Source organism: Hemitrygon akajei, chromosome 2, assembly GCF_048418815.1.
Source record: "Hemitrygon akajei chromosome 2, sHemAka1.3, whole genome shotgun sequence".
Taxonomy (NCBI): Eukaryota; Metazoa; Chordata; class Chondrichthyes; order Myliobatiformes; family Dasyatidae; genus Hemitrygon; species Hemitrygon akajei.
In genome coordinates this window covers 13,555,315-13,574,673 of record NC_133125.1, presented here as the reverse complement: position 1 = coordinate 13,574,673, position 19,359 = coordinate 13,555,315, and the positions used below count along the sequence as shown (strand labels likewise).

General features: G+C 40.2%; 1 protein-coding gene across 3 annotated transcripts in view; it reads right to left on the bottom strand.

The window, feature by feature from the left end:
* LOC140739174 (xanthine dehydrogenase/oxidase-like) overlaps nucleotides 1–19,359 on the bottom strand; it is a 127,098-nt gene that overhangs the window by 19,785 nt on the left and 87,954 nt on the right. For all 3 annotated transcript variants that reach the window (XM_073067222.1, XM_073067213.1, XM_073067231.1), the window contains 7 exons: nucleotides 16,425–16,539; nucleotides 14,745–14,825; nucleotides 12,759–12,923; nucleotides 11,162–11,299; nucleotides 5,857–5,939; nucleotides 3,257–3,385; nucleotides 938–1,071 (listed from right to left, as the gene is read on the bottom strand). In XM_073067222.1, the coding sequence (XP_072923323.1) occupies nucleotides 938–1,071; nucleotides 3,257–3,385; nucleotides 5,857–5,939; nucleotides 11,162–11,299; nucleotides 12,759–12,923; nucleotides 14,745–14,825; nucleotides 16,425–16,539 (845 nt within the window). The remainder of the gene's footprint in view (nucleotides 1–937; nucleotides 1,072–3,256; nucleotides 3,386–5,856; nucleotides 5,940–11,161; nucleotides 11,300–12,758; nucleotides 12,924–14,744; nucleotides 14,826–16,424; nucleotides 16,540–19,359) is intronic.

The following is a 19,359-nucleotide window of genomic DNA, read 5'->3' as shown; positions in this document are numbered from 1 at the left end:
GTCCATCTAAGAGAGGGAAAACTCTGATTTCAAACCTCCGCTGCCTTGCAGCCATACCCACTCATGGGAAAGGCTTTGGGAGTAAACCCTGGGGACAAATCCGGAGCTGGAGTCCCTAAGGCAGTTCGACTTTGTCTTCAACCTCATTCTGGCAACTCCTGCGATGACACTGGTGCCAAGCTGTATTGGCCCTTGCCCTTCCCTTGGACAACATCAGTGGTGTGGAGAGTGGAGACTAGCAGCATGGGCAACTGCTGGTCTTCCATACAACTTTACCCAGGCCTGCGCCCTGGAGAGGATACTCCAAGACTTTCCAGGCGCAGATCCATGGTCTCGCGAGACTAACGGATGCCACGCACACTGATATAAACAGAGAAGTGGCTGATGGAGTTTAACCTGGCAAGTGTGAGGTGTTGCACGTTGGGAGGTCAAATGAAAGGAGAAATTATACAGTTTATGGCAGAAACCTTAACAGCATTGAGGTAGAGAGAAATCTGGGTTCACTGGAATGGCTATGAAGATGGATAAGGTGGTAAAGAAGGCCTTTATTGGTGTTGAGCAGTTATATAAAACTTAAGTCAGTTGGAGTGTTGTGTACAGTTCTGGAAGCATGTGGAGAGGGTGCAGAAAAGATTCACCCAGAGGAAGACATTTAGTATAAATTGGCATCAACATTGGCATACTATCATGGAATGTAGAACAGTTCTATATTCTTATTTTACACGTACTAGAGAAACATTGGCTCAACATATCAAGCACTTATGCCCAGATTTTGACAGCACTGCATACTCACCCATGGAGTCTGTCGGTTGCCAGACAAGAGAAAATCCAGACCACAGAAATTGCCCCACATCATCTTCCTTCTGTTTTAAACTTTTAAAACAAAGATCAATCAGAGTTCACTAACTTTATCCAGAGGTTCAATCGAATTACTCACCAGTCCTGCGCAGTCAGATTCACCTTGGCTTGAAAACAGGCTGCCACCAGATTCTTCCAGGGTGTTCCCGGTGGAAGCTTGTCCCTCACCGGCTTTATTCTGTCCTTCAGAATCTCACAACAGCGTTGTACACCCTGTGTAGAAATCACGTCACATAATTAGTCAGGACAAAGAGAGGACCACAAAGAGCTCAGCAACATTCAACGAAGGAATACAGCTGACCCATCCTTTTTCCAAGACCTTATATTACCAATTCCACAAGGATCTAAGTTCTGCATTAAGTTATTTTACTTATTAAAATAGTTTTATTTGTCACATTGTACATCAAAACATGCAGTGAAATGTATATGCATCAATGACCAACACAGTCTGAGGATGTGCTGGGAGCAGCCACAAGTGTTGCCATGCTTCGGGTGCCAACATAGCATACCCACAATTTACTAACCCTAACCCGTAGGTGTTTGGAACGTGGGAGGAAACCAGAACATCCAGACAAAACCCACATAGTTAAAGGGGGAACATACAAATTCTTTACAGACAGTGGTGGGAAATGAAAACTAACTGCTGGAACTGTAAAGTGTTATGCTAACCACTAGGCTACCATGATGCCTCTTCTCACACTTTCACACGTCACACTGGGTACACAAGTCTTTTCAATGCCAGATTTATTAGTAACAATCTTGTACCTGATGAAACTGGAGCAAGAACAAGTTGTTGGCCTGATAAGCTCATGACATTTTTTCCATTAAAGAGCTGGCCAGAGAGAAGCATGTACATTAACCGAAGCATAGATATGACTGTTAAAATCTTATTCCAAAGGTAGAGCCATCAGAAACAAGGGGTCGTGGATTTAAAGTGAGAGGGACAATATTTAAAGGGGGTCAGAGGGGTTTAGGTTTTTGTTTCATGCAGAGAATGTCTAATATCCGGAACATGCTGATAGAGAAGGTGGTGGAATCAGATAGAATTACAATGTTTAAGAGGTACTTAGATACTTAAATCAACAAGGAATGGGAGATGTAATTCTAATGCCAGCAAAGGGAATTAAACATAGAACAAAGAGCACTACTGCACAGTATTGGCCTTTCAGCCCACGATGTTGTGTCGACCTTTAAGCCTACTCTAAGATCAACCTAACCCTTACCTCCCATAGAGTCCTCCATTTTTCTATCATCATTGTGCCTATCTAAGAGTTCCTTAAATGCTCATAATGCATCATTATCTACCACCAGTTCTGGCAGGGTGTGGAGGAGCAAAATATTCAGCATGGATTTAGTGGGCAGAGATGTCTGTTTCCATGCTGTGTGAGTACAGTTCAAATGATCTCACTATTCCATAAGTCTAGTGCCACACAGGTGGTGTGCAACAAACTGTGAAGTGCGGCATCTCACTGTATAGAATGCACCACAGTCCTAAACACGTACACAGGTGCAGAAGATCCAGAGATACACACACACAAAATGCTGGAGGAACTCAGCAGGTCAGGCAGCATCTTTGGAGAGGAATAATCAGTTAACGTTTCAGGCTGAGACCCTTCATCAGGACTGGAAAGGAAGGGGAGAGAAGCCAGAATAAGAACGTGGGGGAGAGGACTACAAGCTAGAAGGTGATGGGTGAAGCCAGGTCTGAGGGGGAAGGGATATGAAATAAGAAACTGGGAGGTGATAGGTGGAAAAGGTAAAAGGCTGAAACACAGTCTGATAAGAAAGGAGACTGGACTATGGAAGAAAGGGAAGGAGGAGGGGCACAGTAGATGGAGGAGGTGAGCAGGTGAGAAGAGGAGGGTGAGAGGTTAACCAGAATAAGGAATGGAAAAATTCTACCGGTGGGGGGGGGGGGTGGGTAGGAAAGTTAGAGGTCAATGTGCATGCCATTAGGTTGGAAGCTACCTAGATGGAATATGATGTGTTGCTCCTCCAACCTGGCTTCTGCTCCCATCGTTTCATTTCCTGATGGAACAGTCTAAGCCCAAAACATCTACTGTTTATTTCTCTCATAGATGCTGCCTGACCTGCTGAGTTCTTCCAGCATTTGGTGTGTACTGAGTGCAGGTAAGGTATCAACACCTGTATTTCTAGAGGGAAAACTTTGGTCAGAGCACACTGGGAGTAGCCAAGTTGAAGCCTGCCACAAATCCACTTTCAACATGTTCCCCAAGTTAACATTTATCAATTACTGGTACCATTAGAGGCAGGAATTGAAGAAATGCAACCCTAAAATAATTGGAACTGAAAGCTTTTACTGGACATTGATGGTTAACCGTGAGAACTGCACACTGTTTACCAGACAGTTTAGCCTTACCAGACAGTTTAGCCTTACCAGACAGTTTAGCTCACTGCTGATACTGCCACCTGTGGCACCGGAGTTCGGACTGCTATTGGTTGTGGTTGGTTTTATGGAGACGTAGTCGACTGAAATTCCCAACATGTAGGCACATACTTGAGCAACCTGAAAGTAGAAATCACTTAATTTAACATTAAAATAATCAAAACATATTATAGAAATGGAATTGATCTCTTCCTTTTCAAATCACCCACAACTAGAGTAGTGTAATGGTTTATGTAACATTATTACAGCACCAGCAATCCGGATTTAATTCCATCACTCTCTGCAAGGAGTTTGTACATTCCCCCTGTGACTATGTGGGTTCCCTCCAGGTGCCCCGGTTTCCTCCAACATTCCAAAGGCACATGGGTTTTGTAGGTTAATTGCTTGTATTGGTGTAATTTTGTGGTGCAGGCTTGTTGGTCCATTAGGGCCTATTACCATGCTGTATCTACAAATAAAAATACAGTACTGTTTAAAAATCTTAGGTATAAGACTAAGTCCTGATTCTGATATGGGTCTCTATTGCGGACTGAGAGTGGGAAGGGCACAGGAAGGGGGGAATTATGGTTGGGAAAAGGGGAAGGTAGAGGAGAGGGAGTGGGAAACACCAGAGAGACATTCTGTAATGATCAATAAACCAATCATTTGGAATCAAATGAAACTGCCGGCTGTCTCAGGTCAAGGATGTGTCCACACTCACACCACCATCCCAGCTCCTAGTTCAAACTTGCTCTCCGCTTCACAGTGAGAAATACAGTATTGCGCAAAAGTCTTAGGCAACCTAGCTATCCATATATACCCAAGACCTTTGCACTGTAACTAAATCACTACACTCCTCAATTCATACTAATCTAACTGTAACTTGGACTCCCACAGCCAACTTTTCTTTTGTCTTCTTACCCAAGTTGCTAAATATGTAGTTGTTTCAACTTCATGACCAAATTTGCTACAATTCAATATTCAGACTATTTTTTAAATGTGTTTTCCACTCATGTCAGAACTGAAAAGACCCAAACTAAAGTTGCACATCACTACTCCAGGTCTGTGACCATGAATTATTATCTTTTCAGGCAAAGGCAATTACAGATGTTTCCAAACAGTCTGTGTTCAAAGCTCACCTATCCATTAATGGAGGAGCTACAAAACATTGCTTTCTGTTCCCACCTTGTAAACAGACTGAGGTCAGTCAGTTACATCTCTTCAGTTATCCTGTCTATTCCCAATGTCTGTGCAGTTCGACTGTTCGTCTGACTTCCAGATTTGCACACCTTTATTTTATCTGAATATTACTGCTGCGAACTCCACATCCTTGCCGTTCTTCTACAATCAACCACATTTTGAATCCACTGCATCCACTTTGTTTTCTGTACTCATATCCTTTAAACAATGATACAAAAGCCTGAAAGCACATATCACCAGACTCAAGGACAGCTTCTATTCCACTGTAATCTGACTCTGGAGTGGACCTCCTGTGCGATAAGTTGGACTCTTGGCCTCACAATCTGCCTCGTTATGATCTTGCACCTTATTCTTTACTTGCACTACACTCTCTGTTATTGTTATTGGTTTACCTTATTCCAGCCAAATGCACTGTGTAATGACTTGACCTGTATGAACAAAATGTTAGACAAGCTTTTCACTGTATCTTGGTACATGTGACAACAATAAACCAACACCATAAGGACTCGCTTATTATCACCTCCAACACCAACTATCTCAGTCTATGTGCCCTTCAGTTCTCTTTCATACTTTTGACTCCTTCAGTTTTAACTATTCAAAAGTTCTCCTGATTAAGTCTTCATCTACTGTAAACCTCAGTTCATCCAAGGTTTCAAACTTGCATCCTCAACCACACTAAGTCTCATTCACGCACCTTAGAGAACAGAATAGTACACGCCCTTCAGCCCATGTGCTGACCTTTTAACCTACATTTAAATCAAACCTACAGATCAATCAAACAGTTCCTTCCTATCATCCACGTCCCAACCTAAGAATTTCTTAAATGCCTCAATGTACAGTATTTGCCTCTATCACTGTAGTTATACTGTATGTCATTGAACCAATTAGTTGGAGGTAATTAGTGGCTGAGGAAATACTCTGGGCTAAAGTGAAGCTGGAACATAAATGATGCGCTTCTCAGCCATGGGGAACTGCTCTCCAACGGATTTGATTCTATGATGGTAATCAATATTAGCTATGAACTCACCAATGCATCGAACTTAAAATGACCAGAATGTCAATGCAAGGCAGTTACTGTCCCTTCATTTGACTCTGACCTTGCCTCTCACAACTTCCCCACAATATCAACAACCAAGCCTCCAAATGTATGCTTTGAATTCTTTGCTTTGTCTCCAAGCCACACCAACCTTCTTTAGCTAAGCATTTTGTGACCCCTCCTCATTTTGATTATTCCTGCATTTTATACACAAGGAACAAATGTAAAACCAGTGAATAAAATAAAAGAAGATTACTGTCGGAAAATTAAGAGGCAATGGTATGAAGTCAAGAAATTTCAAGGAAGAAAGGAAAAATGCCAACCTATAGAAAAATTGTGTCAAGCATTGAGTTAGTGCACAGGTTCAGCAGCCTACCTTGGTATTGAGGCCTTGACCAGATTCAATTCCACCATGTGATATTATCACTGAACCATCGCTGGCTAATATTGAAACAGTGCCTGAAATAAATAATCATTACAAAACACAATAAGCATGGTGCATCATAATTAAACATAATTCAACTATTTTTCAAAATGTATAGTACGTAGAACAGTACATCGCAGTACAGGCTTTTCGGACCATAACGTTGTGCTGGCCATTTAGCCCACTCTAAAATCACACTAATTCTTCCCTCCTACACATACCTCTATTTTTCTATCAGCCATATGCCTATCAAAAATTCATCAAGAGGTCCCTTAAATGTTCCTAATGTATCTATCTGTCTCTGCCAACATCCTGGCAGTGTATTCTATATACCCACCACTCTCTGTGTAAGTAACTTAACTCTGACATCCTCCTATACGTTCCTCCAATCACCTTAAAATTATGCCCCTTGTAATAGCCATTTCCACAATGTGAAAAAGGCACAGGCTGCCCTTTTGATCTATGCCTCTTACCATCTCATACACCTCTAAAAGTCACCTCTCATCCTCCTTTGCTCCAAAGAGAAAAGTCCTAGCTCTTCTAACCTTCACAGTTGAAGACAAAATATAGTTGAGACAAGGTGAAGAGTTACTTGAGCTTTCTAATTGTTGATAGGGTCAATAAGTTCAAAAAGAAATGCTCCCAGCTTTGGCACAGTTAACTATAACATCTAATTCTGGAAAAAAGGATATTCCAAATACAGGTAAAGCCAAGTGTCATCACTAGCAAGAATGTTTGTTCAAAGTACCATGGACAAGCAAAATGCCGACTGTAATATGGGCTGAATGCGGTCCAGTGGGACTAGGTGAGAGTAAGCGGTGGGCACGGACTAGAAGGGCCGAGATGGCCTGTTTCCGTGCTGTAATTGTTATATGGTTATAATATTTCAAGTTAAGGAAGAAGGACAAAACCTTGCTGGTTACTCAAATGCTCTGAGAAAGTATAGAAAATTCTGTACACATACTGTAAATGGCATTTCAGATGGTTACCCTTTACAGTAGGCCAATGAGAAGATGGCTCCCTGTTAAGATGGCACCAAAGAGTGGCGACTCTGTGCAGCTCTGAAGGGAATCTTTAAATATATTCCTACGTAGGACTACTACAGCTGAAATCTACAGTCACAGCCATGGGTATATATGCATATACATATTGTACATTGCAATACATAATAAAAACTGTACATTACAGGAAATATATATATTAAAAGGGTCAAATTAAATTAGTAGTGCAAAAAAGAGGACTAAAAAGTAGTGAGTTAGCATTTGTGGATTCAATGTCCATTCAGAAGTCTGATGGCAGAGGGGAAGAAGCTGTTTCTGAATTGTTGAGTGTGTGCCTTCAGGCTCCTGTACCTCCTTTCTGATGGCAGCAATGAGAATAGGACATGTCCTGGGTGTTGGGGGTCCTTAATGATGGTATGTGTTTATTGTGTGTACGTGTCTTGCACTGCACTGCTACAACTCCACAGCTTCACGACATACGTCAGTGATAATAAACTTGATTCAGAGAATAACTTTTCTTATTCTGGGTCTAGTAGATGTTTAAGTCACCTTTGGCAATGCCTTATTGAGAACGCTGTCAATATATGAAAACACAACACACAAAATGCTGGAGGAACTCAGCAGATCAGGCAGAATCCTGACGAAGGGTCTCAGTCCAAAACATCAACTGTTTATTCCCTCCATAGATGCTGCTGACTTGCTGATTTCATTAAGAATTTTGTGTGTTGCACTGGAATTCCAGCATTTACAAAATTTCTTGTGTTTAATATATTAAGGTATTCACATTTCAATTTAATAAGGTGATAGAAAGTGGAAATGCAAGAATTTTTCTTTCCTCGTCAGACAAGAAAGTCAGGCAAGCCTTACTTATCTTCCATGACCAACTAAGAGGTAAATTTAACCTGCCCTGCCAAAGACAACATGATGGCAGCATGACTTCACTGAGAGTAAATCATGTCAGTGATCTAAATGCAACTTCCTGCCTTGAAGGGTACGTTGTGATAACTTATTACCAGTCTCAACAATGTATACTATCCTCGGTAACCTCAGCCACATGTCCAATTATCTGTACTCTTATGGATGTGTTGTACAAGGAAAGATTGGAATAGCAATAGAACTTACAGAAGCTTAGGATGATCAAGGATCGACTTAATTCGCCATATACATACATTTACATGTATTTATATGTAAGTACATCAATAAATACATAAATACCAGCATGTATTTACACCATAAACAGCATTATAAAAAGTGGTTTAAAGTGTTTATAGTGATGACAGTAATAGATAGAGCAGTTTGGGGTCTAACTAAAATGGTTGATCAGATTAATTGCCTCCAGGAATAAACTTTAAGATGGTGTGAAGTTTTGTTTTAATAGCCCTGTAACACTTTCCAGAAGGGAGTGAATATAATATTCTAAGGATTTTAACAAAATGGGTGAGGAGAAAATGTTGAGCAACACACACAAAATACTGGAGGAGCTCAGCAAATCACCAGGTTCTAAAGAGGGGGATAAACAGTCAGGACCCCATCAGCAATTGGGACTAGAAAGGAAGGGTTTGAAAAGCCAGAATAAGGTGGTGGAGTAAGAATGAAGAGTGCAAACTGACAAGTGATAGTTGAGATCAGCTGTGGGACAAGGTAGATGGGTGATGAAGGGTGGATGAAGTAATAATCTGGGAGGTGAGAGGTAAAGGACTGTAAAAGAAGGAAGCTGATGAAAGAGGAGAGTGGATCATGGGAGAAAGGGAAGAGGACAGGAATCAAAGAGAGATGATGGACAGGTCAGGAGAAGAGGTGAGAGGATAACCAGAGTGGAGAATGGAAAAAGAGTGAAGGGGAAGGGGGGAAGAAATTATTGGAAATTGGAGAAATTGTTGCAATATTCTGGATGTGTTGTCCAATAAGGAAATATGAGAGTAAGAAATCAAGGAGAAAATGTTTCTGCTTGTGGAAGATTCGAGAACGTGGCATCACTGTTTAAAAGTAAGGGTTCTCTCTGTGACAGAGATGAGTTGAAATAATTTCACTGAGGATTTTGAATGTCTGGCACTTCCACAAGGGGGTAGCAGAGCCTTTGAATATTTTTTAAAGCTAAAGTAACAGACTCTTGTTCAGGAAGGGAGTGGAAGGTTAACAAAGATAGGCAGGGATACCAAGATGAGACTGAAAGCAGATCAGCCATGATCTACTGGGTAGGATAAGCTCAAGGAGCTCAGCAGGTAGAGCTAAAACCAACAATATTCCAGTCTATCACTGACAGATAAGTGTCTATGAGTGTTCCTGCTTATTGGCCAAGAAATTTGGATTATGTCAAGCCCAACTGGTTTTGGTATATATATTGCAAAGAAGATTACACCACAATTTGTTCCTGGGTGACGTTTTAATACTCAACAAGAATCATTTTCTCACCTAACACCATTCATTAAAATTCACTGATACTAAGTTTTCCATTTACAATTTTAATGTAATTTATTTTTCATTAGCTTGAGTTTGTCAAATTAGTGCTAACTTAAGGCCATAAGACAGAGGAGCAGAATTAGGCTATTCATCCCATCAAGTCTGCGCTGCCATTCTATCATGGCTAATCTATTTTCCCCCTCAGCCTCATTCTCCTGCCTTCTCCCCATAAACTTTGAGCATTACTAATGCATTACTAATCAATAACCGATCAAACTCCGCTTCAAATATACCCAATGACTTGTTTGGTTTCAATGAGATCTGTCCTCATTCTTCTAAGTTCCAGCAAGTACAGTCCCAGAGCTATCAAACGTCTCCCTATCTTACCCAAGCAATGAGTAAATTAGCTCTATTGACTTTATTCTTTAACTCCAGCCTCTTTTCAGTTAGGACAAATTGCTGGTATTATACAATGGGATTAAATTTGACTAATTATAATTATGCTCAAGCTAAACAAGAATGAGTTATAGAGCAATAAAACATGGATACAGGCCCTTCAGCCCAGCTAGTCAGGCTGACCATGGTGCCCACCAAACTAGACCCAATTTCCTGAGTTCTGCCCATAACCCTCAAAGCTCCACTCCTCCATCTATCTATCCAAGTACTTCTTAAATAATACTATTGTGCTTGCCTCAATCACTTCCTCTGGCAGCTCATTCCGTATTCTCACCACCCTCTGCATAAAGAAGATGCCTTGTAGGTCTTTTCCCTCTTGCCCTAATTTTATGCCCCAAGTTTTGGACTCCCTTAATGCTTTTAATGCTCTATGTAAACTGTTTTTAGCAAAGGAAGAACCCAATACCAAGCAGAATAAATGCACTCTGTTTACAATGCAATATGCAATTGTAAAATGCATTAAAAGCAATACCTTCACTAAGAAAGCCAACCTACAGAATCATAGCAAAAATCATAGAACACTACAACACAGTACAGGCCCTTTGGCTCACAATGTTGTGCCGAACTTTTAACCTACTCTAAGATCATTCCGACCCTTCCCTCCTACATACACCTCCATTATTCCATCTCCAAGAGTCTTTTAAATGTCCCTTATGTATCTGTGTTCACAACCACCCCTGACAGGGCATTCTATGCACCCACAATTCTCTGTAAAAAAAAATGCACACAGAATGAAACAGTGATTTTAAGATGTGTACAAAAGTGAAAACACTGCATTTTCCTACAGAGAACAATTAATCCATGACGTTCTACACTCAGTAGTCATTTTAATAGGTACGGTATGGAACCTAGCATAGTCTTCTGCTGCTGCAGCCCACCCACTTCAGATTCGACATGTTCAGTCGTAATGCATGGTTATTTCAGTTGCTGTCACCTTCCTGTCAGCTTGAACCAGTCTGGCCGAACTCCTTTAAACTCTCTCAAGGCATTTTCACTCATAGAACTGCCTCTCACTGGATGCTTTTTGTTTCTCGCACCATTCTCTGTAACCTCTAGAGACTGAAGTATATGAAAATCCCAAGAGATCAGCAGTTTCTGTGATACTCAAACCACTCTATCTGGCACCAACAATCATTCCATGGTCAAAGTCACTTAGACCACATTCCTTCCCCATTCTGACATTTGACGTGAACAACAACTCAACCTCTTGACCATGTCTGCATGCTTTTATGAATTGAGTTGCTTCCACATGATTGGCTGATTAGATATTTACATTAACAAGCAGGAGTACAGCTGTACATTATAAAGTGGCCACTGAGTATATTTCCGTGTCTCAAAATCTCCTTTTGGTTACTCTCTTACCCAGGTGTGCCACCAGAATATGTTTTTTCAATACTCACACAGGTAATACGTCCAGCTCCAGGAGAGGCTGAATTTCAGAGGCACCACTGCCAGACCTTTCTTCTTCCACAGGTTCTCTGCATTAAACTTCTTAATTGCTTGCATGCGTTCTGCCACATTCGCTTTCGTTAACTGAGCTGTACAGATTGAAACCAGCAAAAGCATTTGAACGTTAACTACCGGTAGTTTTTTTTCATTTGGTGGTGCAACTGTAAAAAACCTGTGCTCCCTTGTCTCTCATGTGTCTTCCAGACTTCCAAGTACAATTGCTAATTTGAAGTAACTGGTTTTTAAAAAATGTTATTTTGTGAATTCATCAGTAGATAGGATACCGACAAAAGTAAAAGTCATTTGATCTGTGACTGCAAAGAGTTGAACAGTAACCTATGCACTAAAGGGAATCATATTCAGGACTAACATGTGAAAACTCCCACATATTAAAGATAAAAAGTGTATGTTTAATTGCAACATGTACATGTAACATAGAAACATAGAAAATAGGTGCAGGAGTAGGCCATTCGGCCCTTCGAGCCTGCACTGCCATTCTGTATGATCATGGCTGATCATCCAACTCAGAACCCTGTACCTGCTTTCTCTCCATACCCCCTGATCCCTTTAGCCACAAGGGCCATATCTAACTTCCTCTTAAATATAGCCAATGAACTGGCCTCAACTGTTTCCTGTGGCAGAGAATTCCACAGATTCACCACTCTCTGTGTGAAGAAGTTTTTCCTCATCTCGGTCCTAAAAGGCTTCCCCTTTATCCTTAAACTGTGACCCCTCGTTCTGGACTTCCCCAACATCGGAAACAATCTTCCTGCATCTAGCCTGTCCAATCCCTTTAGAATTTTATACGTTTCAATAAGATCCCCCCTCAATCTTCTAAATTCCAGTGAGTATAAGCCTAGTCGATCCAGTCTTTCTTCATATGAAAGTCCTGCCATCCCAGGAATCAATCTGGTGAACCTTCTCTGTACTCTCTCTATGGCAAGAATGTCTTTCCTCAGATTAGGTGACTAAAACTGCACACAATATTTTAGGTGCAGTCTCACCAAGGCCTTGTACAACTGAACATACACAACATACACAATGAAATGCTGAAAAATGGGTTAGACTGCTCCAATTCAGTGACGGGCGTCACTTGCTTTGGATATTTATTTATTTTAAACACAGTTCACTACACCAACAATACATTTCACTGCATGTTTTGATGTACATATAATAAATAAATGATTTTTCCTCTCTGTAGATACTGCCTGACCAATTGAGTCCCTGAACTATTTTGTATGCACGGCTCTGCATCTGCAGAATCTCCTGTGTTTAAAACAAGTAAGAATTGTCCATTAAAAAGAAAAAAAACAGGCATGCCTACAAACAAAGGTATTTATGTACCACCTTTGTATGTGACTTCCAAAACATATGATGTGTTTTGAAGTGATCATAAGGGATCCTATAAATGTATTTGCAGATAATATTCAAAATATACAATTATGTCAATGCTTCCAACTTCAGTTGACAAAATAAAGACCTACTTCTAGCACGAGTACACAAGCTCTTATTAAATCTTAATCTATAATGATGGAGTTCCATACTCACTTGAGTAAAGGTCCTGAATGCTGCAGTAAGGTAGAACAAAGCCCATTGGTGTTTGGTCTCCCCAAGCATAGAGATTCTTCTGCTTCACAGCAATTGGATCCAGCGACAGAAACTTGGCCACGTGTTCAAGAATTGTCTCGATGACAAATATGTTGGGCTTTGAACCTGAATGTGCAGAATGTTTTGGTGTGCAAATTAGTAAAATTCCATCCTACAAAAACTGTGATCACATCTCTGCTGAACTTATTGTGCAAATCTAGGCTGTCATTCTTGTGCTGCACTGTCCTAGATATAACTGTACAGGTGAAATGGCCTGTTCCCATTAGGTATCAATGACCCCATAAAACATCTCAAAGAGAGTTGCTTCCCCACCTTTTTATTCTGGCTTTTGCCCCCTTCCTTTCCAGTCCTGATGAAAGGTCTTGACCCAAAATGACAACTGTTTATTCCCCTCTAAGTTTTTTTCTCCCATGGTTCACTTGCCTCTCCTATCAGATTCCCTCTTCTTCAGCACTTTACCTCTCCCAGCTTCTCACTTCTCTCTTCATTCCCGGTAGCTGCCTATTCGCTTGTTTAGTGATAGTGACAAATGCTGTATTTTTAATTTGTGTCCCAAGTTTCATTTTAGCTTCAGTAAGTTTTCTTCTGGTACTAATTTATTTTCCACACTATTCTCACAATTGAGCTCTCACATACCCATAGCAACTACTGGGAATATAGTATCACAATTTAACTAATTAATTAATTCTGGTCTAAGAAGATACTTCATCTTGACTGGCATAGCCATTCTGAAGATAAAATTTATTTTTGTTTTCCTACACAAGAGGTCAGATTAAACCTTCTGATGCAGAGTTGAAAGATACAGTCAAACTGTTACCTTTAATTCATTTAACTGTGTGGAAGCCCAGAACACTTTGGGCAGAAACTGAAGCCCACTTTCCCAGCCCTGCTAAATTTATGTCATGATAATTACACTGCTCTATTGGATACCAGGGGAGTGGACTTCACCAGCTGGGAATCTCCCTGTTGAATCTCTTTTATTGATATCTTAGAAATACAGCACAGTAATAGGCCCTTCCATCCCAACAAGCCCGTAATGCCCAATTACACCCATATGACCAATGACTCTGCTAACACATCTTTGAAATGTGTGAAGAAACTGGAGCAACTGGAGGAAATCATCATGGTCATGGGGAGAACATATACACTCTTGCAGACAGCATTGGAAGTTGAACCTTGGTCAGTGCCACTATAATGGTGTTACACTAACCACTAGTGAGCTGCTTGTAAGCTAAACTAGCATTTTCTGGTGGAGTTTCAGTGTGCCCATAGAAGTCAACAGGAAGAAGTGGCTATAGAATTCAGTAGCTTTATATATATATTATTTTCAGCAATTTTTATTTTCACTTTTTTAATATCTTTAATAGTATTTTTATTCTTTACAAGTACCTCAGTGTTCTGAAATTAGAATGACAAAGACATTCACAAGCAATCAATTGAAATTACAATTTTGATGCTGGTCAAAGTAAAGGTGGAGTTTGTTGTTATATACACAACTACATGTGCATTGAAAACAGTATCACGGGAACATAGCACTGTAAAAGCAGTAGTCCTAAGGAAAACATTAACTAAACATAAATTATACACAATTTTTACAAGAAAGCAGACAATTAAAATAAAAAGGAAGTCTAGAATAAAATAGAAGTCATAGGTTAGGGGTGAAATGTGAAATATTTAAGGAGAGCCTGAGGGGGAACAAGTGAGATTGTGGAGTGAGCTGCCAGTGGTAGTGGTGCTTGCAAGTTTGATGTTAATACTTAAGAGAAGTTTGGATAAATACCTGGATGGGAGGGGTATGGAGGACTACAGTGCAGGTACGAGTCAATGGGACCAAGAACAACAGTTCAGCATGGACTAGATGGGCTGAAGGATGTGGTTCTGTACATTAGTATTCTATGACTCATTCAGTATACCCACACCTCTTACCTGGAGATCTGCACCATGTATGAGGTGCACGATTTGTCTTCAAAGCTACAGGGATCAGCTGCCAATTTTTACACCTGTAAGCTGCAATAAGGAAAAGTGCCATGAATCTCATGAGCAAAGTGTAAATGACCACACCGTGAACTACATTAAGACTTCAATAATATGACTTTTTGCCTATGCATTGTAAACTTGTTAGCTATTTTAAATGTTACAAATATTAAGTATTTAATTTCCATAAATAAATACAGAAAAAGTTCACAATGAGCAAACATATCAAGCATATTTATTTTTATTTGTTTGGAGACACAGCACAGAACCGGCTCTTCTGACCCAAAAAAAACCTCACTACCCAGAAACCCACCTATTTAATACTAGTCTAATCACAGGACAATTTACAATAACCAATTAACCTACTATCAGTATGTCGTTGGACTACCTGACACAGCAGAGCATCTGGAGGAAATGCACGCCTTCACAGTATGGACGTACAAACTCCTTACAGAGGACAAAGGAATGAAACTCCAACGCTCTGAGCTGTAATAGGATTTCACTAACTGCTACGCTATGTGACGCACATTTAGGAGCCAATAACTCTGAGTTATGAATTTAGAGAGGAGAAAACCTTGGTCGAAGGTGCCAATGCTCCCATATAATGAGCATTTTCCAATGGCTAGATTTACTATGTGTGAGTGATATTATACGTAAATATTGCGTTTAATGGACCGATTTTAATTCCAAACAATAAAAATGCAGTTGCTGAAAATCTAAAACAGTACACAGTTTCTGTGCTACAGTGGCTAGCAGAATACTTTATAGTAGGGGTGAATACTGATTGGCGTTAAATTCCTGCTGGTGCCTGTAAGGAGTTTGTACATTCTCCCTTGACTGATAAATTTTATTTATCATTTGTACATCGAAACATGCCACAAAATGCATCATCTGGGTCAAATCAATACATCTTTGGAATGTGGGAGGAAACTGGAGCACCCAGATGAAACACACGAAAAACTCCTTACAGACAAGTGACAGGAACTGAACCCAGACTGCTGGCACTGTAGAGCGTTATGATAACCACTATGCTACTGTGGTGAAAACTCATGGAAACAGCAGTTAAACAAAAGCAAAATACCACTGATGTCAGATATTCTGAGAAAAAAAACAGAAGCCAGTGTCTTTGGCGGGAGTGGAGGAAAGGGAAAGAGCGTGAGAGAGGAAGTAAGAGAGAGGCATACTTACAAGTACAAGAGGGAGAAAGGAAGAACAGAATGAATGGGGACAATTCCATTAGGGTGGAAGGGAGGTGGGTATATAACCGAGATAACTGACAGCATTACAGGCTTTAAATGCTGATAACATGCTAATACTGAATTCTTAAATGAGATAAAGTTCGAAGTTCAAAGTACAGTACACTTATTATCAAAGTATGTATAGATTATACAACCTTGAGATTCGTCTGCTTACAGCCAGCCACAAAATAAGAAACTTGAAAAAGAACAATTAAAAGAAAGAACACTGATGCACACAGAGAGAGGAAAAAAAACCAAATCATGCAATCAACTAAAGCAACAGCATTCAGAAGGAAAGTGAGTCCACAGCCCCGAAATCTGGAGCAGCCAGAGCAGGCCCATTTCCTCAGCCTCAGTTCTTCACAAAATGGGGCAAACCATAGTGATACTTTACCATTATCTGAAAACACCAAGTTCTCTCCAACTTCATTATCATTTGGACTGCTTCCATTGTTACAGTAGTAAGTAATAATGATGCCATTTAGTGTGCCATCCTCATTGAAGCCCACCTGCAACAAATCAAAGGCAATGTCTTTTAAACATGGCTGGTTGCGACAGATTGATAACAATCTGACTGGACTGCCTGTTTCTCACTGAAGACCGTGCAGTAATGGGCAGCAGCAGTGCATCATTCCAAAGTACAGTCGTGCATTTAAAACTTGTTAAGTCATTGAAGTGAAGAAAGCAATTAAAATGCTCGCATGGATTGAGGTCCAGGGAAGCTGTTACTGAGGTTAATTTTAGCCAGGCTACATTTGGAGTACTGGTTTCATTGGGTCTCTAAATGGCAAAAATTAATGCACCATTATTCATAGGAGTTCAAAGGTAACTGGCTTATCATTGTCACATGCACTGGGAGACAGTGCAAAACTTTTCATACAATCCAAACAGATTATTCCATACATTAGCAAACTGAGGTAATACAAAAGGAAAGCAGTAACAGAATGCAGAATAAACTATTATATTTACAGAGAAAGTGCAGTGTAGGTAGACAATAACGTGCAAGGTAGACTGGGAGAATAGGAAAGGCCATGAATCTTATAAGAGCAAGATAGAAATTGCCCTTGAGCAACACACACAAATTGCTGGAGGACTTCAGCAAGTCAGCCACCATCTACAGAGAGGAGTAAACAGTTAACGATTCAGGCCGAGATCCTTCATCAGGACTGGAGCGCAAGGTGGCAGAAGTCAAACTGTCTTTGAGTCTGGTGGCAGATTTTGTCAATAATTTGTATCTTCTGCCTAATGGTAGGCTGGGGTTGAAGAGAAAATGAGTGGCATGAGAGGAGTCTTTGATAATGTTGACAGCTTTCCTGAGGGAGTGGGAAGTGTAGACAAAATCAATAGAAGGTGAAGGCCAGGGGTATCTGATAAATTTCATGTTGTCACAAATAAGAATTTGAATATAGCAAAACTTTTCTGTCATAAACAACAATTAGGCTTTAAAGACAGGATATTTAATACTAGGAATGTCAAAATGAAGTAAAAGCAAAATTAAGCAAATTTCTTTTTACCAAGAATATGATATAATTGTAGAACAGATATTTAGCAGGCTGGTGCAACAGAAATTCTTGGGAGATCTTAAAGCATGAGTAAATTGCCAAATCACTCCAGAAGTGGAAACTAAAAACAGAAAATTCTGTAAATTCAGAGCAGGTTATGAGAATAGGTTGAGTGTACTTGGCCTTTTCTCCTTGGAGCGACGGAGGATGAGAGGTGACCTGATAGAGGTGTATAAGATGATAAGAGGCTTTGATTTGTCCTCAGAGGCTTTATCCCAGGGTTGAAATGGCTAACATGAGGGGACGTAAATTTAAGGTGCTTGGAAATAGGTACTGAGGTGATGTCAGAGGTAAGTTTTTTTTACAGAGAGTGGTGGGTACGTGGAATGCAATGTCAGCGGCGGCGGTGGAAGCAGATATGATAAGATCTTTTAAGAGCCTCTTAGATAGGTACATGGAGTTTAGAAAAATAGAGGGCTGTGGGGTTGGGAAATTCTAGGCAGTCTCTGGATTAGGTTACATGGTTAGCACAACATTGTAAGCCAAAGGGCCTAAAATGTGCCGTAAATTTCTATGTTCTAAGTTAGATAGCCTCCATGGAGAGAGAAAAACAGACCAATTTTTCATAATTGTTCCTAAAATGAAACACAGATGTTGCACATACAAAATGCAGGAAGAACTCAGCAGGTCAGGTAGCATCTATGGAAAGGAATAAACAGCTGACATTTCAAGCCTTGATTCTTATTCAGATGTTTACGATAGAAGATGTTAACCATTTTTCAGTCTAGAGATGCCACCAGTCCCAACTGAGTTTTCCACTTTTATTTCAGATATTTCATAAATTGCATCTCCTTTTATATCTAACAGTGAAATTTAGTTTTGAATAGAAGATATTTTACAAGGAATTTGAATGGATTCAATGGATGAACCAATGTAATGTTCAACAAGCAAAAAGCAAACAGCTGAAAGAACTCACAGGTCCTTTAGTTGAATAACACAATTACAATAGATGATAATTGCATTACAAAATGTAAAGCAACAGCAATGTTAAACTATCACAAATATTTAATTAGCATAACATTTTTAAGAAGAGCTGGACTGAATTCATTTCTTCTTGTTATGGGAATTGTTATAAGGCATTGATTAGATTGCCTTTTGAGTATTGGGAGCAGTTTTGGGCCTCTTATCTAAGAAAGGATGTGCTGGCATTGGAGTGGCTCCAGAGGAGGGTCTGGAGAAAGATACTGGGAATGAAAAAGTTAACATATGAGGATCAATTTATAGCTTTGGGCCCACAATTGTTTGAGTTTAGAAGAATGAGGGGAGATTTCATTAAAACCGATTCAATATTGAAAGGTCTAGATAGCGTGGATGTGGAAAGGATGTTTCCTATAGTGGGGAGGTTTAGGATCAGAGGGCATAGCCTTAGAATACAAGGATGTCCCCTTAGAACTGAGATGAGGAGGAATTTCTTAAGCCAGAGAGGGAATCTGTGGAATTCATTGCCACGGATAGCTATGGAGGCCAAGTCACTGGGTATGTTTAAAGCAGAGATTGATAGGCTCTTGATTTTTAAAGTTTGTCAAAGGTTATGGGGGGGGGGGGGGGGCAGAAGAATTGGGTTGCGAAGGATAACAACTCATCATGATGGAATGGTGGAGTAGACTCAATGGGCTGAATAGCCTAATTCTGCTCCTTTATCTTATGGTCTAATGTGAAGGAATAAACAAATTGCTGGGATCTCTAGGGGTCAGGCAGTATCCAAGGAGGCAAAGGGATGGTATACAGTTTTGGTGAAAGCCCAGTATCATGATTGAGAGAATAAAA